The sequence below is a fragment of the Mesocricetus auratus genome, unplaced genomic scaffold (assembly GCF_017639785.1).
Source record: "Mesocricetus auratus isolate SY011 unplaced genomic scaffold, BCM_Maur_2.0 Super-Scaffold_4256, whole genome shotgun sequence".
NCBI lineage: Eukaryota > Metazoa > Chordata > Mammalia > Rodentia > Cricetidae > Mesocricetus > Mesocricetus auratus.
The window spans coordinates 67,347,950-67,373,391 of NW_024429182.1; the positions used below are offsets into that span (position 1 = coordinate 67,347,950).

Here is a 25,442-nt window from a genome sequence, read left to right on the forward strand (position 1 = left end):
CTGTTGACATAGAGGGGAAACTGACATTTCGCACAGCATGGGAACACACGCGTGTGGTTGGCAGTAGAGCACACTGAACCTCAGGCTTGAGCTTGGAAGAGTTTTTAGAAGTCTCCAGTGTCTGACCTTATGCCCTGTTGGTTCTTGCCAGCTGGGCTGACTCTAGGTAAAAAATAGATCATGCCTCTTCCAGGAACCCAACTTCTGACTGTATGAAGGAGCCAACTGCTTTGAGAAATACCAGGAAATTTTAATCATCATAAGTGGATCATGAAGGCAGGCATGGGTTTGTCAGATGGGGATGAATTTTCTCAGTGTTTATTTGAACTCTAATGTTCTCTTTAAGAGGGAGGCTGGGGGATGGGACGGGTGGGGAGGGTGGAGTGACCTAGTTTTCCCTGGCTGTGGTTTGGTAGCTGAGAGTTAAGCTTCCTATTTATTAACCGGATTTAGGAAACTATTGTTTTATCCTATGTGGCTAGGCTGCCTGATGTGTCTAGACCTGTGCCAGGAAAGAGAAGGTTCTTAAGGGATGGTAAGTGAAGCCATAGCTGGAGGGAAGTTCCTATGGTGGCAGAGTCCTCCTGTAGGGCAACACATGCTAGTCCTCAGAATCTGGATATGTTGCTGCTTTGGTTACTTTTGTCATGACTGCGATGCCATGCCTGCCCGAAGCCCCCTAGGGACATGAGGGTTTCTTATGATTCGCAGTCCCAGAGGACGCACATCTTGTTGGGGAAGGTAAGGGTGCAGGGGTGTGAGGCAGCATCCACAGTGAGGAAGGAAATGGAGAGATGAACGCTGTTTGCTTCTTCTTTTTCCTCTGTTCAGAACCGCAGCTACTCTGTGTTTGGATGGGCTTTTCTGCCTCTATTAGCTCAATCTAGAAGCATCTTCATAGACATGCCTAAAGGTTTGTTTTTTAGGTGATTCTAGAGTCTTACTGAGTTTACAAGTTAGTTCTTCCCTGTATCACTGAACATGTAGCCCCAACTATAATTCCTGCCTGGCTACTGGCCAATCAGCATTTATTCACCAACCAATAGAATCACAGTATACAGAAGGACATCATTCCCCTATATGTGTATGGATGTTGGCATAGGTATAGCTACCTTATGACACTTGAGTAGATATGAATACCTTTCTTAAACCAGTTCCTAGCACACAGTAACTACTTTGTGAGTATATTTGTTAGCTTCATTAACACTGAAGAGCTTCTTCTGAACCTATTTTCCAGTCTTGCAGTTAACCTTTTAGTCCCAAATTATAACTTTTATATCGCGTGCGTGCGCACGTGTGTGTGTGTGTGTGTGTGTGTGTGTGTGTGTGTGATGCTCTGGAGCTGGAATTACAGGTGGTTGTGAACCACCTGATGTGGGTGCTGGGAACTGAACTCAAGTCCTCTGTAAGAGCATCAAGGCTCTTAATGGCCGAGTCATCTCTCCAATCCTTTTCATGCTGTTTCTTGACTCATGTGTTCTTTTAAAATCTTTTTTAAGTGAAAGGAGATAGTGACAAGCTCCTGCTTTTATTGTCTAAGAATGCCTTGATTTCATATTCATTCTTGAAATATGATGATTTTCAGGTTAACACTCTTTCCTTAGTCCATTGAATACACTGAGCTCATGGTTTTAATACTGTCTTTGAGCAGTGTGCTATCAATTTGTTTCTATTCATTTGTACTTTAAAAAATTTTCTGGCTGCTTTTAATATGATCTTTGATACTTTGCAGGTTGAGTACAGTGTAGGTGTACTCAATGATCCCCACTTCATAATAAAAGTACTGGGAACTCAGAGTAGCAAAAGCCATGCAGGTTTATTTTCAGTTCTATAGAAGCCAAGCACCAACCTGGACTAAAGGTAAAAATGGCAGGTGCACAGATTTGGTTCATGGCAGTGGTTTTTATATTAGTAACCTCATTCTCTGTCCCTGAATTCCTCATTGACTTAGTTCTTTGCAGGGGGAGCAATCTTCCTGGTATCTGGCATTGCCCTCTCCCCAAACTTTCAATCCTGTTGGTTCAGGACACAAACCCTTGACTAATGTATATCCTAGAGCTGGTGATCCCTTCTTTTCTGATACATGAAGCAAACTTCCTGTGTTTTTTCCCATAGGACAACTGAGAGTACCTATGCAAGTAGATGGCTACCAGGTAGGGAAGAAATGGATCTGGTACCTCCTGCCTGTCTGCAATTCATTAGTGAGCTATAAATGTGGCCTATATTGAAAATGGACCATAATGATCCATTCTTACAGAGGGGATGGGTTTCTTTGTATTGATTTTTTTTGCCATTAATTGTTATTCTTGAATCTGTGGAGTCACATCTTTTATCTGTCCTAGACAACTTCTATCCAGTTTTATCCAGTACTGTTTTACCTTACCTCTCTTTGGCCTCTGTGTGGAACTCTGATGAGGAACACTTCAGGCTTCGTTCACAGTCATCTTCTCTTTTGGTTTTCTACTGCCTGGTCATTTAGTGCTGTGCTCTTAGTAACTTCTTCAACTTTATTCCTGCTTGCTAATTCTCTCCTTGGCAGTTCCTATTCAGTACTTCCAATTTATCTGTTTATTTAATTTCAGTGAACTTTTTGTTTTTTAAAAGTTGTATGTGTTATTCATATTTATACTAACCCATTTCCCTTTGATACCTTTATTTCATATTTTATTTAACCAGACTGTTGAATTTTGACCTCCTGGTGCATCTGTAGTTCAAAATAATAGCACCTGTGCCATTTGGTTGTCATGAAGAAAAATGAGTTAATATTTACAAAATGCTTATGAAGGTATGTGTCATGTGCTAGGCACAGATAAACAACTTTAGAATTGTCTCATACACTAGAAATTCATACTTTGGATTTTGACGTTTTCATGGGCTAGTGACAATGTGTGGTCAACCCTCTCTCATCAAGCTGGCTACAGCAGTGAGCCATAGGAATCAGTCACACAATTGCTCACGCAACTGCAAGACTCTACAGTGTGCTGTGTTGCTAAGACCTTCTGCTCAGTAGGCTAGGGGTATCCACTTCCAGCTTATTGTATAATCAACCCATGATGGGTTTTACCAGGGCACAACCCCACTGGAAGTAGATGGGGATTTGTGCTTAGCAACCTTTTGATTCAGAAAACTTAAATACATAATGTGATAGTTCCAAAACCTCCAATTCTCTTAGGTCTGAATTTGTTGTGTTTTATTTCTGGTACCTCTTTCTTATTGGGAGAATTTTCTAGGCGATTAATGAGGCTTTAGAATTATCCTCACCTACTCCCTCTGACCTCGAGAAACACCAAAGGATTTAAGAGAAAGGTTCCTCTGCAGAGACAGTTTGTGTTGACCTCTGCTGGGAGCTGAGTAGACATTGATGCTCTCAGACCCTCTAACGTATTTTCACTCCCTTCCAGAATCTTGGGGGAAGGTTTCCTGTTCAACATCTCTAGCTTTTTATGGTTGGCAGGGTAAAGGTTTTGATCCTATCCTTATGTGCATTTCCCTAAAACAATGTTGGCTTGTTAACTTATGCAATGCCTAATTTTTTTCCTTTCAGCTCATAGCCCCCAGGTCCCTGGAGATTTCTCTTACTTACTTGCTTGCAAACTCTCTGATAACTTTTTTTTTTTTGGTTTTTCGAGACAGGGTTTCTCTGTATTGTTTTGGAGGCTATCGGTTCCAGCCCAGCCTCGAACTCACAGAGATCCACCTGCCTCTGCCTCCCGAGTGCTGGGATTAAAGGCGTGCCCCACCACGGCTACCAAACTCTCTGATAACTTAAAACCTTTGTTCATCTTAGCAGGACCAGAATCCAGCTAACCTGTAAGGAAGACTCCACAGTAGAATGTTACAGTGCCCTGACTCCTTCCTCTGTGGCCCACCTTCTGTTGTAAACCTGATCTGATAGAAAGCTATATTGGAGGAAAGTGAGCTAGTGCAACCAAGGGTATCTTGTGTGTTTTAGATTCTCAAATGAGTGAGCTGCCAGAGTCCAGGAGAGTGAGCACAGCCTTTGCCTCCGCCTGTGGTCTGGAAGTCTCTGACCCCAGTACTTCTTTGCTTGGGCTGAGTAGCTCTGTGTCAAGCCTGAATGTCAAGGTGGTTTTGTGATATGGAATAATCTCTCTGAGGGAAGTGGAAATAAGCTACAAAAGTGCTGTGGTTGTCAAGACTTCCCTGAAGCTCATGAGACCAGGAACCAGGGATATTATGGCTCCAGTCTCCCATGAGGCTGACTTATGGCAATGGATATGTCTAGCATAAAGGAAAAATATGTTTAGCTTTTTGTGTTAGGTAAGGACTCTTCCCAGTTGTTCACCTGCTGGTCATCCTTCATTCAGCTGATCTAGGTGGCTCCTTCTCTCTTCCCACCACCCCCTAAAGGTGCCTCTTCACAGCGCTTAGTCCCACTCTTGAACGTTTGTTCACCACTCTGTCTACATTGTTAACCTTCAAAAACATTGAAAGAAAGGATCACATATAATTTATCTATGCAATCCCAGAGGTCGGAATACTTCTATCAGTGGCTGGAAGACCTGGAGCGTATGTACCACATTCCACATGGCTATAGCCTTTAAAATACCCAGTATACAAGCTTGGTTAGTCCATAGGTAAGTTCCAATAAGAGTGATATATAATGAAATATGACTTCTTGACGTTTAAAATAGCAATAAAGCAGGAGATAACTCAGCCATGTTTCACTAGAAAAGTAAGCTCTTCACAACACATACGGGGAGAGGGGAGTTTAGATCCCAGGAGACAATTTGGGGATAACTGTCTTGGCTGGAGGAAATAGGCTGGGCTGCTGCTGCTGGAGCTAAAGTCTGATACATTTTAGAAAGATACAAGCTGAATTGGTGAAACTTCGAGAGAAGCTGAATATGGGGGGGAGGAAAGGGAGGGTCAGGAGTGACTGTTGGTGTGTGGTCCTGGTGGATGACAGGGACTCTGCTAAGCCAGCCTGTTGTGATGCCTCCTGGCAGACAGGAATGTGTATGCTGGGTAAGTGCTCTACTACCAAGTCACAACTCCAGTGCATTTATTATATGTGTATGTGTATGTGTATTCGCACACGCACACACACATACACACACACACACACACACACACACACACACACAATTTTAGGACAGAATATCACTAAACTGTCCAGACTAGCCTGAAACTTCTGATTCTTCCACTTCTAACCCCTGGAGTAGCTGGGGTTGCACCGGACCACAGGCCCAGCTTCTCTTCTTTGGAGAATTACTAAGCTGCCTCTCTACCTCCCCCCTGTTTGTGTACTTCATTTGACTGAGTGTCCTAACTTAACTCCTTTGTCTCACTAGGACAGAGCCCTTCCTGGTATTGGGTGGGCATTATCAGCTGAGAAACAGTCGTCAGGCAAAGAGGGGCTGCTGTTGGAAATGATTGAAGTATGGAGCAGATTGCTGTTGGAGGAGAGGGTACTTTTGCAGGCAGGTGTTACTGGATTCCCAGCAGGCCTTGCGGAGTGCTTGGTGGTGTGATTACTGCAGTGTTTGGGGCAGGGACAGTTGTTTGATTCTGGACACAGATGGTGATGGGGAGGGCACAGCAGGAGAAGGTGTAGGATGTTTCTAAGCATGGGTAGAGGCACCTCAAAACAAGCTGCTCCTGAGCAAATTCTCAGGCTGAAAGCTTAACCAGTGCTTCCCAACCTTCCTAATGCTGCCACCCTTTAAGCCGGTTCCTCATGCTGTGGTGACCCAGACTACAGAATTGCTTTGTTGCTTCTTCACAACTGTCATTTTGCTACTGTTATGAATCATAATGTAAATATCTGATATGCAACCCCCAAAGGGGTCACAGCCCTGGCAGCAGAACCCGAGAGCAAGAGGACCTACGGAAGGAAAGGACAGAAAAGCGGGAGGCTGCTGCAGCCGCCAGGATTCTAGGCTTCAAGAAAGGGCATGCTCAGAATGGCCTTTCCATATTACCTGGCAAATAACAACAGAAAAAAAACCCTATTTGGGTTGTGTTTTTATTTTGCCACGCCTGTCAGATTGGTCTTCATTCCAGCAAGTGAAACTATGGTTGCTTTGTCCCCAATAATTTCTATACAATGGGAGATGGTGACAGGGTTCCGGTTTTGGGTCCAGTCTACTGGATTCTTGCTGGGATGGGGAATGTCTGTGTGGCTATGATAGACAAGGAGAAACCCGTAATTTCAAGTCATTGCTTTTGTGGCTGATTGGATCTGGTATGCTGCATTCACAAGTCAGTTTCTCCAAGTGAAATTTCTAAACTAATTTGCAGCATTCACTGAGATTATTTCTCCCTGCTGGACTCCACGCAGTTTCTGCAGTGTGTGATATGTCTTCAGTACAGACACATATGCTCTTTTTTACATATCTTTGTGTGTGTGACCAGGGGCTAGGAATTGTCCTAAGTGCTTAAAGGGCATTAGACCCTTCAAGTCTCACAGTCGTATTTTTTTGCATAGATGGGTCAGTGACATGGACACAGTTATATAACCAGTAAGTATTATGGAACCAGGATTCCTTTGTCTTGTGTTTCAGTCATAATTATTTAGTTTTTTGAGAGTTTCATGCATGTATGTGATGTATTTTGACCATGTGTTCCTCATCTCCCCGCAACTCCTCCCAGGGCTCCCTAACACGCCCTTCTCCCACCTTGTCCCCCTCGTCACCATTTGCATAGCTGAGCTCTGCCAGTGCTGCCCTCACGAGCCTGGTGTGGGCTATCTACTCAAGAACCTGCCAGGAGCCACAGCAGAAGAAATGACTACTCTTCCCACAGCAGCCATCGGCTGCCGCTGCTTCTTCAGCTCCATACAGGGCCACATGAGCCCTTCCCTGATCTGTGCTAGAGTTTTTTGAGTGGCTTGATCTTGTGCTGGTAACCTGCATCACTGTGAATTCACGAGTAGCACAGCTGTGTCCTGTCCAGAAGACACTTCAGATCACTCTTCCCCCGTGTCTGGCTCTTTGTTTGCTCTTGGTTGATATAGATGTCTCGTTTGGGGCTGAGCACTCAGAGCGCCTGGTTCTTAGAGCTCTGACCAGTGAGGCGTCTGCATTCACCTTTGCCTCCTGCAAAAAGGAGCTTCTCTAAGTGAGGATGAGAGCAGCACAGACAATGTGCTGAAGCATAAAAATTTAGGAAGCTGTCTGACAGCATGGTTTCTTAGCAGAATAACAACAGTAGGTTCCTCCACAACCATGGGCTTTTGGTCTGGCTTATAGTACCAGGCACGGATGCCCTCCTATAGCGGAGGTTTCCGATGCAACCAGAAAGCAGTTCGTCATGCCCACAACAGTCTTGCCACTATTACACTCGAGGGCACATCTTGCCTGGAAAGTTGCTATTTTAGCATGCATGGTCCACAGTGCTTGATAACACCACTGATGTCTTTTCTCCCTCAGCGATATGCATAGCATATTCTAGTACTATGAAGACTAGCCAGGAGGGAAGACATTTTCTAGCAGGTTCAAGATTTTTATGTTCTGCAATCAAAGTGTGTGGTATCTTCAGCACTGGGGTCTTATCATCTAGTTGTAATGGGAAATCAAGAGCAATGACAAGAATCTATATTGTCCTCCAGGACTTTCTGAGAATCAGGGTTTGACCCAGTCCCGAATAAAGCATATTTGTTCTTCCTTCCACATCTCAGAATGGAAGGTGTGAGCATTTTAAAGTATGTAATCCTGGTGATGTTTTATTTTTTCACAGGAGTGACTGGGTGACATCCTACAAAGTCATGGTGAGCAATGACAGCCATACATGGGTTACTGTGAAGAATGGATCTGGTGACATGGTGAGTCCCCTCCCTGCTCTACCCATGTCATTGGTGCCTGACCATGGGGATTTGTCCTGTCCCTGGGGATGTTTACCAAGTCTATGTAAACTCAAGCCAACCAGGAGAGTCTGATGGATAGTGACCTCCTTCTCCTGCTCTGAAGTCCAACCTCCAGTGGCCCACAGCTGAGGCTGATGCAGAATTCTGCATTCATTCCGTCTAATGTACTTCTAGGATACAGCCTCTCACCCCATTTATAAGTTAACACATTGCAGTTGGGGACCCCCCACAGCTGTCACTTCCAAGAGCCACCTTGCATGATTAGCATGGGAGTTTTGCTAGTCTCAAATTCAGATTCTCAAGTGCTTCTCCTAGTATGGCATTCAGCATCTTACACATGACCACAGCCCTGCTTCTACCTTCTGTGTCATTCTTACTTACATCACTGACTGTCCTGCGTGCACCAGCAGAATGGAACCAGCTGGTTTATCTACGAAACCCACCACTGGGCTTCTCCATTGATGTTTCCTTGCCTCTAGAACTCCTCTCATTCCTGCCAGTCTAAGTAGTTTTCCTTGACTGTTGGGACAAACAGAACCTCTCTCTGCTGCAAAGCTTGGGCTGGTCTGCCTCCTTCTAAAAGCCTGAGCTCTAGAGTATCCTCTTATCCCTCATGATAGACTGAGAGATAGGGGATTCCTGAGGCAGAGTTCAGGGGTGATTTGTTCCTTTTTGCCTTGATTATCAGCATGCATAGGTACTCCTTGATAAGAACGAGTGAATTTTAAGATGAAGATCTTAAAAAACTTCTTTTCCCTTGAGCACCAATAGATATTTGAAGGAAACAGTGAGAAGGAGATCCCTGTACTAAATGAGTTGCCAGTCCCCATGGTTGCCCGCTACATTCGCATAAATCCACAGTCCTGGTTTGATAATGGGAGCATCTGCATGAGGATGGAGATCTTGGGCTGCCCATTGCCAGGTGAGTTTGCCTCCTGAACTGCCTGCAAGGGTGTTTCCTAATGGGAGGCAGGTGCCTCCCCAAGATGAGTCGGGACAAGTTGAGCCATCATTTTCTTGTGTCCACTGTTAAGTCTCTTAAACTCACAGGTTATTCAAAAAGAAAAGAAAAAGAACTTTTCATAATCTCAACTCATAAACATGAATGTTGGTGGCACTGAGCCCTCTTGCCAAGTGTGGTTTTCCTTGTTGTAACTTTAAGATGTTTATGTATGTCAAGGTTGATGGCTCAATCAGTGCTGTCACTCAGAAGTAAGAAAAATGCACCCAGCAGTCAGTTAGGGACGTAACTTAATGGTAAAGCACACACAAATATGTAAGTATCTGGGTTCGTGGGTTCGATTTTCAGCACTATAGAATATGTTTGACTCGAGTCATGTATCTCTCCTCGGCACGCCTACTATAGTGGGCACAGAGGCAGAGCAGGAAGAAACTTAACTGTGAGCATTTGTAGGATCTCTGCCTAAAGAGCTTCCCTTGGGTTCCCGCATGGTCACGGAATGCTTGTTCCTTCTAGTCTAATGGCCTGATTTTCACGTGATGGTGTTTGGTTCTAACTTTAGGATATAGGCAGGAATTCACATGGTGACCCTTCTGGATCCTATTAGTGTTTGCTCCAGTCAGGTTGATCTAGGCTGGCATTTCAGAAAGTGTTAGCTGTATCACTGGGGACCCATGGAGAGAGCTTCTTCCTCCTGACTAAACATCTCCAGGAAAACAGCTGGCCTAAAACGCTCCCTGTAGCACCTACCAGAGCCTGCAGGAATATTGTATTCCTGTCCTTTCTCCTGTCGGGTCACAAGGAACCGGAACTGGAGCATGGTTCATCCCAGTCAGATTTCTCCCCGGAGTCTGCTCATTTTTAGGCTCATAGTATAAGTTGGGGCATCACTGCCTGTGGGCTCTCAGTCCTGCCCATCACCGCCAGAGGCAATCCACTGCTGCTATTTTATATGTCACCCCAGTTCCACCATGAGCTTGCGTTTGCTGTGTTTCCAAAGCATGTTTAATGTCACATTACTATTTTTCTCTCAGTCCTGTAATATACATGAGCTGGCATTGCCAGCTGCGGGTTTTTAGAACATGAACCCTCCATGGGTGAGAAAGCCAGCTCTGTCTGCCTACATAACGATTCTCACAGCACACACATGTTTTGTTTTGCATTTTGTTTGTTTGCACTTACTAACTTGCATTTTTTTCATGTCACAAAAATTGGTTAGCTTTGACCATCAATGACAGTCAACTTGACACAACATAGAGTCACCTAAAAAGAAAGTCACCATTGAGGGGTCACACAGATGAAGTTGGCCTGTGGGCAGGTCTATGTGTGTGTGGGGTTTCTTGATTGTTAACTGATGTAGGAGGGCCCAGCCCATTGTAGGCAATGCCATTCCCTGGGCTGCATAAGACAACTAGCTAAGCATAAGCCAGCGAGTGAGGAAACATGCAGCCTCCTCCATAGTTCCTGAGGCACTTCCTTGGCTGTGAGTGGATTCCCTGGTGAGAGATAATATTGCATAAAATAGTCAGCGGGCCTGCCTTCAAGTTTCTACCCTGAATTTCCTCCACAATGGACTGTGTGACCTGTAAGTGAAATAAACCCTTTGCTCCCCTAAATTGCTTTTGGTTAGATAAAAGGAATATAACCAGGAAGAAGGCATCTGTGAGTATTTTCCTGCTCTGTGGGCAAAATCTCATGTTTTAAATCAGCCTATGGTAGCTGGAAATTCAGGGTTAGGATATCCTGATTGCATAAACAGTCTTGCAGTTATTCTTCTTATTTCTCTGTCAATAGTGTATGTGTGTGTGCATGTGTTTGTGTGTGTGCATGCGTGTGTGTGTGTGTGCATGTGCAAATGTGTGTGCATGTGCTTATGTGTGTGCATGTGTGTGTATGTATGTGTGTATGAGTGCATGTGTGTGTGCACATGCATGTGTGTGTGTCCATCCCTGTGTCCACAGTTGTTTCTTGAACTTGTATGTTACAAGTGGAATTGCTGGGACAAAGGTTGTACACATTTCCAAGGTTGATAAGGAGAGTGCATTGGAGCACTCCAGTTTGGGATTTAAGGTGAGTAGACTGGATGAGGATTTTAGGGGCCGTGCCTGGACTCCTCTCTCCCTGTAGGTAAGGAGTCCCCCAAGGAATCGCTGGGTTTTTGTACAAAAGATCTTGAATACTAACTGCATGGAAGGAGGCAGGAAGCTGGCTTAAGAGCTCCATCTGTGATAATAAAGACACAGAGATGGAATCAGTCAGTCAGGACTTCTGCTTCAAGTGCCAGAAGTCCTCAGACTCATGTAATGAGAAAAAAAAATTGGCCAGCAAATGAAAATTGCATGGGTGGGTGTGACAGGGGTGGAGCTAATATCTCAGGGTTTTCTCGCTGGGGTGAGGACTGTCTTGGAGACTTTTGCAGACTTGACAGGTTGTCACTAGTAGTCCAGTTCCTGCCATCTGGGTAACCCCAGGAGAAAGAGACTTTTCCTACGACTCTGATGTCACTGGAGTACTTAGGATCAGAACCTAGGCCTTGGCAGCCCTAATGAGCTAGGTCAGTTATTCATGTTCACTATTCCTGTTAAAGAGACCAGCTATATGGGAATGCGAGCCATAGTGGAATGCAGAGAAGGGAGTTAGTGTGGCTACACAGGGAAAACAGACCAGAAGCTACAGTGAACCCCAAGTCCATCTTATGTGTCCTAACTTGAAGCTTAGATCTCACTAGGGGCAGGAGTTACACAAAACTCTAAGCATTCCTGGTCAAGGTGTAACCTCATCCATCAACAGCCCTTCATTTTCTAGGCTCCAGTCTCTGCTGTGCGGTGCCCTGAACTAAGTGAAATCTCTTTTTGGGAGGAGAAGGCCTCCTCTGGCAGGCACAGGACTTAATTCAGCCTTGTCCCTTTCCTAGTATGAGATTCCTGGGGAGAACTCAGTTCCTTGAGGACCATTGTTACAATGTTCTGAGAGCCAGAGAGGGGCACAAGTTACTTCCTTTTGAAAACCAGTGAGGATAGCTTCACTGAGAGCATGGGCTTTGTCCCAGGATCATCTCTGAGCTAGTGACTGGCTCGAGCAAGTGGGGCACGAGCCTGGACCTGGGTCACAGCACCTGGGCTCATACGTCAAGACGGTTCCTCTAAACCACATGAAATAGGTGCTGACTGAAGAAAGAGACTTCAGAGATAGCAGTAGATGGCTGATAGACTGACTGTGAACTCTGAGCTCAATTCTTACTTTTAAAACCGAGAGATGGACTCCTAAGAAAATCTCAGTGAAATTTTGTTCATTCAAAGACAAAGAACTATTTATTAAATATGGGAGACTCTTGTCCTGGATCCTTCAACACACTGACTAGTCTTCAGGAAGGAAAGGCATTGTCAACCATTCTTTTGTACCTAGGGCTCTGAGCTTTTCCTCCAACCCTTCTCCACAACCTTGAAGGCATTACTGGTGTTTGGAACCAAAAGGGATTTCAGATTCTTTGGAGACCCACCCCTGAATCTGGGAGTGGGTGCTGAATAGCTCTCAGAAAACAGCAAGTCAATAAATGCAAAATCAAAACCAAAAGCAAAAACTGTCACTCTTTACCTTTGCTTCGGAACCCATTGGCCTGGAAAGCTCTCTCCAAAGCCATTGATATCCTGTGCCCCAAGCAGGTGTTTGAGAGATAACAGAGGCTTTGGCTCTGAGCCTAGATGACATTGACTTTCTTGCCTGAACAAAATGCCTGTCTCCCTCCTGCAAGCTACCAACTTCCATGATAGCTACTTGTTTTTTTTTATAGTATCGCTAGATCTTTCACGAAGATTTAACACTATATTTGATGTTTGAGTCCTCTTGCAACTCCTAATTTGTTGGGTGTGGCCTCAGTCTCCAAGGCTAAAGCCATTTGTTAAGTGTCCCAGCAGGGCTAGCTGGTGAGGATGTGTGATGTCATGACTTGGTGTTTCTCTCACATAGAGCCTGCAGAGTCAGCCAGGATTTTGTTATGATGAGGAATCTGGTTTGGCAGGGCTGAGGTAGGTCTATTAGGCAGCCAGTGCTCCTAGTCTGTGGACTTTGGTGGTGCAGATGGCTTCTTGCTGATCCTGACATCTCAGGGGTCCTTCTGCTACCATCCCCCTGCTTCTAGAATGGGCCTTTGAGCCACTTAGGTGGAACCTAAGCTGTTGGGGGCTTCCAAAGTTCTGGTGCTCCTCACATGGGGTGGTGGTGGTGGGGTGTCTTTGCTAACTGAGACTTTCTGACTGTATCCTCTAATGGGGAAATGTTAGCATGATGACTGGTAGCCTTTGCCATTCTTCCTAAGATGAGGACAAAGACATTGGGGCAGATCTAGGGCCCCTTCCCCTCTCTCTCCTTCCTGTTCTTCCTCCTCTCTGCCCTCTCTATTCTGTATCACCTTTATTTTGGAATACAGCACAATAGGAATTGAAAAGAAAGTTCAAGTTAAATGAAAAGGGATCCAGGGAGAGCGGGCTGTAGTCAGAGGCCTGGTCCTCAAGGCCACCTCTTTGCTACTCCCTTCACACCTGTGAGGCTGCTGTGTCAGTAAGACTTTCATATTTTTGAAACAACTTACAAGGAGGGAAGACTGATTTTGGATCACAGCTCCTGAGGTTTCTGGAGCACATTGACTAGATCTGTGGCGAGACACACAGGCATGCCACAGGTATGGGAACATGTGGTTGAGGAAGCTCTTCACCTTATAATAGGCAGGAAGTAAAGAGAGAGGAGGGGACTGGAGACCAGGCAGAACCTTCAAAGTCAGTACCCTCCATGACGTAGTTCCTATAGCTAAGCCCTGCCTACTAAATGCTCTGCTGTCTCTTAAAATATATTACTAACTAGGGACATGAGCCTCTGGGAACATTTCATATGGAAACTATAACAGGTGCTTCTGGTTCTAAATGTCATAGAAGGATTGCTTCAGGGTTGGCTGACAAGGAACTCTTGATGTCATTGGGCTGCTGTGTCCCGCTGGTCACTGAGGTGGTGCTGGTAGTTCCTTCATGGTCAAGAGGCCACCACAGCAATCAGGGCAGTGCTTTAGCATCCTTTGCCTGGAGAGAGATTTGTCACTCTCTCCTCCTCTGTGCTCTTTACTTCCCCTCCAGTGGAGCAGCCAGAGCAACTGGGTGCTATTACAGGTTTGGCCTGGCCCTGTGGCCAGGGCCTGAGAGTTCTGAGATATTGAAAGAAAGGAATTCTCACATGCTGGGCTTCTGTTAGGAAAAATGAAAGGTAACACATTCCAGCTCAGAGACTAACAGTGGGTAGATGTTTCCTAAGGTCTCCGAGGATGCACATGTGGTTTTGAACTTCATAACTACTTGTTTCACACGGACAGTGGTCCCGGCACATATGTATCTCTTCTACTGCTCACTGTAAGCCAAGTGAGGAGATACTGTTCCTTTCCTGCTTAAAGATGAAAAAGTCATGCGCAGACTGCTCAAGTGGTTTGTCCAAGGTCATATCACATAAAGTAGAGACCTAAGCCCAGGCCTTGTGACTGTACCTTCTTAATCTCCAAACCGTTCCAACTCCCACGTGCCTCCTGCTGGCTTGGTGCTCTTGCCTCTGCTCCAACATTAGAAGTTCAGCTTTCTAGCTCCAACGTCATCTCATAAACCAGGATCACAGCAGGGACGTCATTGTTGACTGTGAATGAATTCACAACCGTCTTTCTGTCTTTAGATCCTAATAGCTATTATCACCGACGCAATGAGATGACCACCACCGATGACCTGGATTTTAAGCACCACAACTATAAGGAAATGCGCCAGGTAAGACCAGAGTATGGGGTTTCCAACATGACTGTCGAAGAGCCGCAGGGCATGAGCAATAAGCACTAAGTGTGATTCCTCTGGGCAACCAAACGGGGCCTCCTTTGTTAGGAAATGACTGAAACGGAGTTCAAAGCTGAACTTTTCCCCTTAAAGCCTCCTTTGGTTGCTAAAGGCTCTGTGTTTGAGTCTGGTCACTGGTTGAGGGATGTTAATGAATTTGGACTTGAAGGTGAGAGGGCACTCATGGTAGAACTGAAAGCCTTCCCGTGGGTCTGCATGCTGTGTTCCACAACTGACCTCCATCAACATGTTCGGTCCTTCTAAGAGTCCAGAAGGGTAGGGACTGTGATTACCTTCTCTTATTGATAGGGAAACTGAGTCATGTGGCGCTATAAAGCACTATTACCTCCTACCACAATGTTTAGATTCTTTTTTAAAAGCTATGTATTAACTTTATTCATTTATTTTACATCCCAACCACACATTCCCTCTCTCCTCTCTTCCCATTCCCTCCTCCAGCTTCCCATCTGCGCCCCCGAATCCACTCCTTTTCTCTTTCTGTTCTGAAAGGGGCAGGCCACCTATGGGTGTCAACAAAGCATGGCATATCAAGTTGAGGAAGCACTAAGTTCCTCCCCTCATATTAAGGCTTGTTAAGGCAACCCAATATGAAGAATAGGTTCCCAAAAGCCTGCCAAAGTGTCAGGGACAGGCTCAGATTCCACAGAGTCCCACAAGTAGATCAAGCTATATAACTGTCATACATATATAGAGGACCTAGGTCAGTCAATATTTAGATTCTTAGCTCAATATTGGTTGCCAACTAGAGTGACCTGGGAAATTTATAATTAAAATTATAATCTACACATGAGCCCCCTCAGACACAGTGACGTCAAATCTTTAGCAGATGTATCCTAGAAGTTGTCCTGTGCTTCTGTACAGCCAGGCCTCAGGACATATAATTGGCATTTTGGGAATCTGAGCATAAGTAGCAGAGAATGGAGATCAAGTGTGACTTTTCTTAGACAGACCTAGAGTTTCTGTAGCTCTGAGCCATGTCAGCCTGTGCATGCTGTCCACAACACAACCATAAGGACAGCAAAAGGGCAGCATCTAATGTTCACTGTCTCTGAGACCCTTGTTCACACCCACATTGCATGTGTCCTGGGGAGACGTTTGCAAATGCCTGTTCACCTCAGATCGGGCACCGATGACAAAATTTGGTTTCACTGAAGTCCAACTAATGAGTTTATTAGGCTTCTGTACAGAACATGGGTTAGTTACAGGAATGGAGGTGATGCCTGTACAGCCTAGAATGAATCACAATGTCTCCATAGCTGCATAGGTGGAGTCCTCCCCCAACTTCACCTAACCTTCTCCTTTCTATATACCCCAGCACCTTCAAGATCCCAAGGTCACTTGAAGCTAGAACAGAATTACATTCAGCTGACAAGGAGGCACAGGAGGGAATGGCTGGGCTCTCTCTCAGGTGATAATTCAATGGCCCTGGGCCTTCCTTCAGTGAGGAGAGGACAAAAGTCATTGGGCTGCATCTTGAAGTTCTCTTGCAAGTAGTCACAGCTTCTCTGTTGAAGATGATAGTGACAGGTATGATCAGAGGACAAAACTCTATAGCAATGCACTAGAAATTATGGGAAGGCATTGGTAAATGAGTCTTAGATATTAAAGAATCAGTTTGAAGACATGGAATGAACAGAAATAACCTCAGGATTACATTGGCACATAAAGACTTACCAAAGGCTAGTTAATGCAGCTCAGAGGGAGGGCTTGTGGGCTGAGGGAAGGAGCCAGCTGCCCAGGACGAAGGCAAGAGACGTTTCTGAGATCAGAGTCATTAGGCTGAGCTTTGATTCCATGGAATGAGCATGCCTGGCTTGTCTCACTGTCATTTAACTTGAGATACGCACGGCTTCCAGACACCTGTCAGCACAGACGTAGGGGTGGGATGTGCTAAAGAACTCCTCTTACTGTCTTGCTCTTCAGAAACAGAGATAATGTGCTTGGACTTGAGGTGTGTGACTCATGCCTGCTGCTCCACTTTCTCGGGGTATTTTTATGACTCTGCCCACCACTCTGTCTTTGGGAGCTCTGGCGGGTTAACACAGCCTTTTGTTCGATGGGTGTTTTAAGGCATCTCATCAAGAGCGGAAGTGAGACAGATATCAATTCAGTTGGTGCAATGAACCTCACATAGACACACAGTGAGCCGAATGCCCACAGTTCCTGGGTACTCAGAACTTGAAACAACTGCCCCACATGCAAAACTGGGGTCCTCTAGGGAGAACTGGTAGTATGTGCTTTATGCATGAGGTGACTATGATGACTACCACTCAGGAGATGCTGGAGCTAAGAGGACTCAGAATTTCCAGTACAGCCACCTTAGCCCAACCACCCAAAGTCCCACTGTCCAAAATCACTGAGTTAGAAATGGTCCTGGGAGTGTTTCTCTGTCCCAACAAACTGGACCAGAAGCCTCTGTCATGTAGATTCCTGGTTCTTGGGGTTGGATTAGAAGACAGAATTGTTATGCCTTTCCCCAGATGGAGTCTTCTAGGTAGCTGTAGAAATGTTTCTACCTCAGGAAAAATAGTTGGCTTAGGCTGCTACTGAAAGAGATATTTATAGCTAACAATAAAATGAGAAGCAGTAATGAGAAGGCAGCAAAACAAGTGGAGATGCTCATCCCACTGTACGAGGACGGCAGTGAGAATGTGTGGCTTCCATGCAGCATATGCTTGTAGAGCGCTGAGTTACATGGCTCCTAATCCAGGCAGAGGGAGGGGCAAGATATGGGGAAAGCAGAGAGGAAGATGAAGACTATCCATACATCCATACTTCAAGGCAGAGAGAATTATGCCAAGAGAACACTTGATGTCTTCTTAGTGCATGTACTGATAACTTCCTTGTTACTTGTTTAAATATACATTGTTCATCTCTTCCACTTGGAATGACCCTGTCACTTATTGTAAGTCTGTAATATGAAATTTATCATACATGTGATTAACATCATAATTACAGTCATGACAGATGGGATGGGGACAGATGGGTTAGCTTTCTCATGGCTGGAGGAAGCTTTGACTATAATTGGGAACAGGTGCTATCTGGATTGCTGGCAGACCTTATCAGACAGAGAGGGAAAAAGACTTGTCTTGTCCAAACAAAGAGGCCAGCAAGAACAAAGGGGGTGGGGTGGGAGTATCAGGTGGGTGCTGCGCAAGAGGACAGGTCCTAAGCGAGCTGCATTCCTTCCCTATGTGAAGGAAAGGTGGAGAGTCCCACCACAGCCCCTGGGAAAGGAACTTTTGGGATTGGGGTGTGAGGGGAGAGGTATTTCTGAGGTAGATAGTTGACCTGAACAATTTGTTAAAGTATATTTGAAGTTGAGTGTGGCAAGCTCTTGTGGGGGCATGGCTTGCCCTTCCTGGGTAGAAAGGATGTTGGTTTCCTAGGAAAGTGTTACTTGTCTTTGCTTTGAGTCCTGATATGTTTAGGTTCAAGATATTTAGGAGATACAGGTTGTGTTGTTATCTAATATGATACAGGTAATATGATCAGTTAAGGGGTGAGATCCTTCAAACTTGCTCCTTTTCATTATAAATCTTTATAAGCATGAACACTAGTAACCACATGGCCAAGTCTATACTAGATTGTTTTGAGATTTCCTTTACCACTTTAGCCTCAGACAGACTCCTCAGACTAGGACAAAATATCACAAGAATGATCTCTAGGCAGCATACTAAAATTCTCCACTGAAACCTTTTGAGCTAGCCCCCCACAGTTCAAATCACTATCAGCACCATTCATTGTCTTCCATGTTCCTACTAGTATGGCTCATTAAGCAGTACTTAAACCATTCTACTGCTTTCCTAACCCAAAGTACCAAAGTCCATATTACTCCAAACAAAAACATAGTAGGGCCTATCACAACAACACCCCAGTTCCTGGTACCAACTTCTATCTGAGTTGGGGTTTCTATTGTTGTGAAGAGACACAATGATGATGGCAACTCTTAAAAAGGAAAACATTTGACTGGGATGGCTTACATTTTCCGAAGTTTAGTCCATTATTATCATAGTGGGACATGGTGGAGTGCAGGCAGACATGGTTCTGGAGAAGTAGTCAAGTGTCCTACATCTTGGCTTTCAGGTGCCAGGAAGTAGTCTGTCTCACTTGGTGTAGCTTGAACATAGGAAAGCGCAAAGCCCACCCCCACAGTGACATACTTCCTACAACAAGACCACACCTCCCATTAGTGCCACTTCCTTTGGGGGCCATTTTCTTCCAAACCACCACATGACCTATGAATGCTCCTCTTTGTGGTTTCCTTCCTCTGGGGATTCCTTTTCCATTGGATTAGAGGTGATTTCTGAAGGAAGATGATTGAAGAAAACCTTTTATCTGGTTCTTTAAATGATTTTTAAATAAATACTGTTATTCACTGGATAAGCATTCTTATATCAAAAGAGAACCTCAAGTCTAAAAGATCTTCCATAGACTCACTGTACTAATGAATCAGCAATTTTTACATCTTTCTTGTCTTGGTCTGGTCTGTTTACAGATAAGCAAAAGTCCAGAGAATGAATAATTTCTAAACAACAGAAGTTGAGTTTTCATAGTTCTTGATATTGGTGACCTAGAATCAAGGCACCAGCAGATTCTGTGTCTAGTGAGGGCTGCTCTCTACATTCAATATGGTGCCTTGTTTCTGGGACATCATGTGGAAGGTGGAAAGGCAAAATGGCCTATCTGTTTTCCTCCTATCCCTTTATAAGGATACTTATTCCACTGATAAGGGCAGAGCCTCTGTGACTTAGTCATCCCCCTAGAAAACTCCCCACCCCCACACATTATGGAATTGAGTCTTGGATTCCACCTCACATTCAAGCTACAGCAACACGCTTCTACCCTTCTGGTGCTTGAACTTCTGTTCACAGGTTCTGCACCACTGTGATTAGAAAGTGGCTCTGTCTTTGCCCCCAGTCTCTCAGTTAGTGTTGATTTTCTAACATCACCTGCCCTACTCCCACCCCCACCCCCACTGCCACCGGTGCTGCCATGTGAGTGGATGGTTGCATTGTGTTTTAGCAGTTTCTCCCCTGCTCTGAAGCATTTGGAAATCTCCCAACTTTTAATGACTATGCCAAAGCAGGAAACATGCTACAACCAGGGTAATCATGTGTATAATTTTAGCTTGCTTCATGAACAGTTTTCTTCTGATATATTACAGAAAATTGGATTACTAGAAAATCATCTCATTATTCTATCTTCTGCAGCAAAGGAGGGAAAGAGAGGAGCCCAGAGTCTGATGGGTACTAGGATGGTGATATGCTTTCCATTTCAGAGGTGACTGAGTCCAGCCAACCCTGCTATCCTCTACTGTGTTGCTTCCCCTTCCTCCCGCTCCAAGGAGCTGTCTTGACATCCTTTCCTTACTCACTTTCCCCTCCATTATATCAAATTTTAACAGATACTATTTTTTCCAGGGGTGGGGGTTGGGCTGTGAGGAGCCAAACGCACCATGATATACAAGATGTTTCAGACCTGCAGAATCAGTTTCTTCAGCCTTGTTGAGAATGTGTGCCCTGGTTTCTGGGAAATCCTACTCCTTACTCTGTTTGTCATCAGGACCCATATATTTACTGCAAAGACCTTATTCTAGCTTGATTTATGCTGTGTGGTGAACACCCTGACCAAAAACAACTTGGAGGGGAAAGTGTTTATTTGGCTAAAGTAGTTACATCCTTTCAAAGAAGGAGTTATGTTTAAATACAGGGTCCCTCCTTGGTGCTGGTCATGATAGCCTTGTTGGAAAGAGCAGGTGGATCAATTCCCTTGTTCTTCATGGGTACCATGGCCACCCAAGATATTCCTCAGGGTACTCCAGAGTGCTACTCTGGAGGGAAAATTATAAAGTGCCTCCCTAAGGTTAGTATCTTCAAATTCTCTTGCTCTTTATGAGGGAAGGTTGATTTTAGTATAATCTGTTCATTTAATACCAGCCATTGCAGAGAAAGCAGGGTTGGGAAACACTGTTCCAGGGGAGGACGGAATGTAAAGAAGAAAGGGTATGCTGAGGTTTTACAGCCTAAGAAGCTTGTATCTATTGCTCAGTGTGCATCCATGGGAATATTAGTCTTCCTCCAGTGTGAAGGCTGTGATATTTAGTGCTTGTTGCCCTAGAGACAGAGGATAACAGAAAAGGATAGCCAGGCCTGTGCTTGAAGCTTAGATTTGTTGCCAGGTTTGTAATGAACTACTTAGGTCTTATTCCTGAAGGAACCGTCTTTGGTCTGAACCTGAGACAGTGGCTTACTTCGCAGTCAGGACCTGCTGGGATCCTTGTCTGAGTGTGACTGCACCAGAAGGGACTGGCATACAGGGCCTGGAGACAAGTGTGCTGTGGCCATCTTTCACATTGCGGTAGGAGAAAGGCATGCATGCTATTCCAAGGAGCCCTTCTAATGAATACTGCCTGCCCACCACTCTTGGAAGGGTGTTCTTTCTTTGCTCTGCCAGTGTTAGCGTGTCCCTTCTGTTGTTAACACATGTCCCCGAAATGATCCTCTAAACTCTACAGTCTTCACTGTTTGTATGGTACTTAGTGGAGAATGGGACCCTCTGTAAACATAAAGAGTAGGGCCCTCAGTGAACATAGAGTGGGGTCCTTAGTAAGTATAAAGAGAATACATTGTTCTTTAAACCAGGTTCTTCTGCCATGAGAATTGCAAAATACCTTTCACCCAACAAATCAATGCTCACAGCACCAGTCAGGGATGCAAGGCAAGACAACCTCTGAGGAGAGGATTCCCTGGTCCTCCATCCCCCAGAGATGGAAGAGCCTTCACTGCATTCCCTGATAGCTCACATCACTCTCACAGACCAAGGCTGTCAGTTGACTAGCTCATCTTAAAGTCTAGACATGGCATGTGGCTTGCTTCCCCACTGCAGCCTGCCTTGCTCACCGCATGGCCCCGTGAGGTTTGTGTCCATGGCTACCACGTGCAATCCTTATTTAGCATTCCTGAACTGAATCATCCTGTGCTTGCTTCCTGTTGCACTATCAGCTCCAGAAGGGCAGGGACACCTTCTTCAGATGTGCAGTGCTTATGAAACCTTGATATCAAATACACCATATTTGCACAATTTGATCTACAAAGAGACTGGTTCAGAAAGATGAAAATCACCATGAGAAAGTAATGACCACAACCAGGAAGATGTTGACTGCAGCCAAGGAGGTGGTGACAACAACCAGGGGTGTGGGAGGTGGTGACAACAACCAAAGGGGTGGGAGGTAGTGACAGCAAACGGGGTGATAGCCATATATCACATCTGAGAGAAGTGAAGATCCCAACCCAGGAAGATGCCTTACTCTGTTGGAGCTGTCATAGCAGAAATGCCATCCAGTAGATGAATAGTAGACAATAGAAACGCCTTGTTTGCAGTTCCAGAGGCTACAAACCCAAGTTCAAGGTGCTGGCAGATATGTCTGCTGAGGCCTCACCCACTAGATCATATGTGTATGTGACTTTCCCACGGCTCCACACACTAGTCCTTGGCCTCTTTTAAAGGGTTCTAATCCTGTTTACAAAGTCTCCACCCTCATGATGTAAGTGCCACCTAATGTTTCACTTCTATTTATTAAAAAGAAAATTTTATTACATTTATTGATTAGGTATGTTTGGTTGGGACATGGGTGCATGCATCTGTGCACTTGGCGCGGTCAAGATACCTTGTAGGAGCTGGTCTTTTCTTTCCTGTATGTGGGTCCCAGAGATTAAACTCAGGTTGGCAGCAAGGGCCTTTACCCGCTGAGCCATCTTGCGGACTCAATGCTTCCCCTTTCAATACTTTTGCATTGATTGTATTTCAGCTGAGGGATGCAGACATTCAGTCTGTAGCAAGAGGCTATAACTGCATAATCAGGTTGCTGAGAGTACTGGGCCAGGAGCTTCTCCTTAGAGGAGATGGCAAAAGGATAGGTTTTGGTTGGGAAAATGGGTATTATCCTGGGAAACAGGGAACCATAGAGGGTATTCTAGACAAAGGTATAACAGCAGCAGGGCTGGGATGGAGAGGGGTGCTGAGGCGAGAGGCTGTGGAAATAGCTGTCTTTTGGGGAGCACTGTTTTTTTTCTTTTTTGCATGCAGTCATCATGATTCCAAACCTTTCATTTACCTTGTCTTTCAGTTGATGAAGGTTGTGAATGAAATGTGCCCCAATATCACCAGGATTTACAACATTGGCAAAAGCCACCAGGGCCTGAAGTTGTATGCTGTAGAGATCTCTGACCATCCCGGGGAGCATGAAGTTGGTGAGACGGGTTCCCGCCTTTGTTCTATGTTGTCTTTAAATGCTGCCTGCCTTCAGCTGTTTCCTAGTCAGTCATCACTACTCCAAATCCCTGTGGCCTGTGGCCTCCAGTTTTTTGTTGGTGAAACTAGCCAGGCTCTCAAAGTCCACTGAAATTTATATGCAAAAGACAAGGCGCAAAAAGGGGTGTCTTAACTTTATCATTCCTCTATGTCTCCTGTTTCAGGAGTTCATCTCAGGGGTTTCTTTCCTGGAGGTAAATTTTATCCTCACACACAGCAGCTTGACAAGGGAAGGAAATAAAGTGTGATCAGCTACTCCCAACACAGATATTCTGAGTCTGCTTAGTTGCTATAACAAAACAGCCAATTTCTTTTTCACAATTGTGGAGCCTGGGAAGTTCCAGAGCAAGAGGCCAGCACATGTGGAGTCTGGCCAGTGATGGCCTGCTTTCTGCTTACCCTCGCATGATACAAGGTGGTGGAAGGCTACACTCTCAGAGGACACTAATACCTCATTCCCTTCTAAAGGCCCCATCTTTCATACTATCACAGGGTCTTGACTTGAGCATGAATTTTAGACACTCTCTCTCTCTCTCTCTCTCTCTCTCTCTCTCTCTCTCTCTCTCTCTCTCTCTCTCACACACACACACACACACAAGAATCCATAGCACCTCTCATTAAGAAGCTAAGCTTTGGAAGAGAAAATATTGAGAACATTAAGCAAACTGTGTGCTTGCTGACTTTTTCTTCATGTAGTCATTCATCTTTGGATCCCTGTAAAACAGTAAAAAAAATTCCCCCAAGGGGAAAAAACTGTACCACAGAAGAGAAAAAGCAATGGTTGTGTTTTGTGTATAGCTTGTAATCACAAGTACTCAGATATCTAGTCTGTCCATGCTAAGTAAGAATGCATACCCCATGTTTAGGCTTTCTGCCTGTGTCTTTCTTACATGCATTTGAGTTTAAAATAATTATCGCAATGTAATTTTGGAGGCTTCTTTGAAAGGAAAAAATATGGTTGAGGTGTTTGTGTCATTGCAAACCTTGCCAGGCCCCATGTGGATGCCTACAGGAGCCTGTGTCTCTGTCTCTGTCAAGGTGAGCCAGAGTTCCACTACATCGCAGGGGCCCATGGCAACGAGGTACTAGGCCGTGAGCTGCTGCTGCTGCTGCTGCAGTTCCTCTGCCAGGAGTACTTGGCGCAGAACACACGCATTGTCCGCTTGGTGGAAGAGACGCGGATCCACATTCTACCCTCCCTCAATCCTGATGGCTATGAGAAGGCCTATGAAGGAGTAAGTGTGTTCTAGTCCCCATCTGAGACACGTGTGATATCCCAACTCCAGGGTGTGCTTAGAGCCCAGCTCACAGGGATCTCTCCCTCTCCCTCTCCCTCTGTCTGTCTCTGTCTCTCCCTCTGTCTGTCTCTGTCTCTCTCTTTTTCTCTTGTTTTTGATATGTGTGTAGGTGTGCATATGCATGTACATGTGTCTTTATATGCACGGGGAGGTCCTGAGGTTGGCGATGTGCATTTTTCTCAATAGCTTCCCCCACTTTAGTTCTTGAGACAGGGTCTCTTGCTGTACTTGGACCTTACTGATTCAGCTAGACCATCAGGCCATCATATGCTAGGGATATATCTGTCTCTGCCTCCTGAGTGCTGAGACTATAGGCACACACTGTTGCACCCAGCTCTTTACTTGGGTACTTAGGATCTAAATTCATGCTTGCTCCATAAGTGCTTTCCCAACTGAGCCATTTGCCAAGCCACTTTTGCCTTCTCTGCTGAAGGTGGGAAACTCTGTCTGTAGCCTTTGCCTGCAGAAACTGTTCTGCCTTCTTTCTGATTGTTTCTTCCAATCCACAAGGTTTCTAAGGGATGCAAAGCAGGAGTTGAAACTGATGGTGGCCCTGAAAGAGGTATATGTCCACAAGTGTCCACATGAGTAATGCCATTGCTACATACCTCATGGCAGTAGCACCTCGTGTTGGCTGAGAACTTTTGAGCATGTGCTAGCCTTCGTTATTGCCTCTAATATTCTCACTTGTCCCCTAATGATAACTGTTTTGATTATTCTGAGATATTGTTTATACTAATTATCACATGGAATTAGTATGTACCACAGATATGTATATATGTATATAACTGCATTGAATCATGTTATGAATCAATAGCGATATTTCCCAATAATTGGGATAAAATAAAGCACCATCTAAATAGAGGTGTCTGACAAATGCAAACTTTAAGTGCAGCATTTAGTTGTGTTTGTTGGTTTGGGCACAAATACTTGCTAGTCATAACAATAATTCCCATTCAAGTACTAACCAGGCCCAATAATCATGTTTAGTCTCTAAGAGTAGACAGAATTGGGCATATTTAGGGTGGTGTGGCCATGGGCACCACACTAACTCTAAAGCCGGGATTCCAGGCAGGGCAAGGGGAACACACTGGCATTGCATTGATAGTAAGTGATGCTGCAATGCTGTAGTTCCAGGCTTCTTCCTTTTCAGAGGTTCAGCTGAG

At 44.9% G+C, this 25,442-nt stretch overlaps 1 protein-coding gene across 2 annotated transcripts in view; it reads left to right on the plus strand.

The window, feature by feature from the left end:
• Positions 1-25,442, plus strand: part of Cpxm2 (carboxypeptidase X, M14 family member 2) — a 102,235-nt gene that overhangs the window by 61,800 nt on the left and 14,993 nt on the right. For both annotated transcript variants that reach the window (XM_021228347.2, XM_005064290.4), the window contains exons 5-9: positions 7,702-7,786; positions 8,600-8,750; positions 14,493-14,581; positions 22,794-22,917; positions 24,017-24,213. In XM_021228347.2, coding sequence (XP_021084006.1) covers positions 7,702-7,786; positions 8,600-8,750; positions 14,493-14,581; positions 22,794-22,917; positions 24,017-24,213 — 646 coding nt within the window. The remainder of the gene's footprint in view (positions 1-7,701; positions 7,787-8,599; positions 8,751-14,492; positions 14,582-22,793; positions 22,918-24,016; positions 24,214-25,442) is intronic.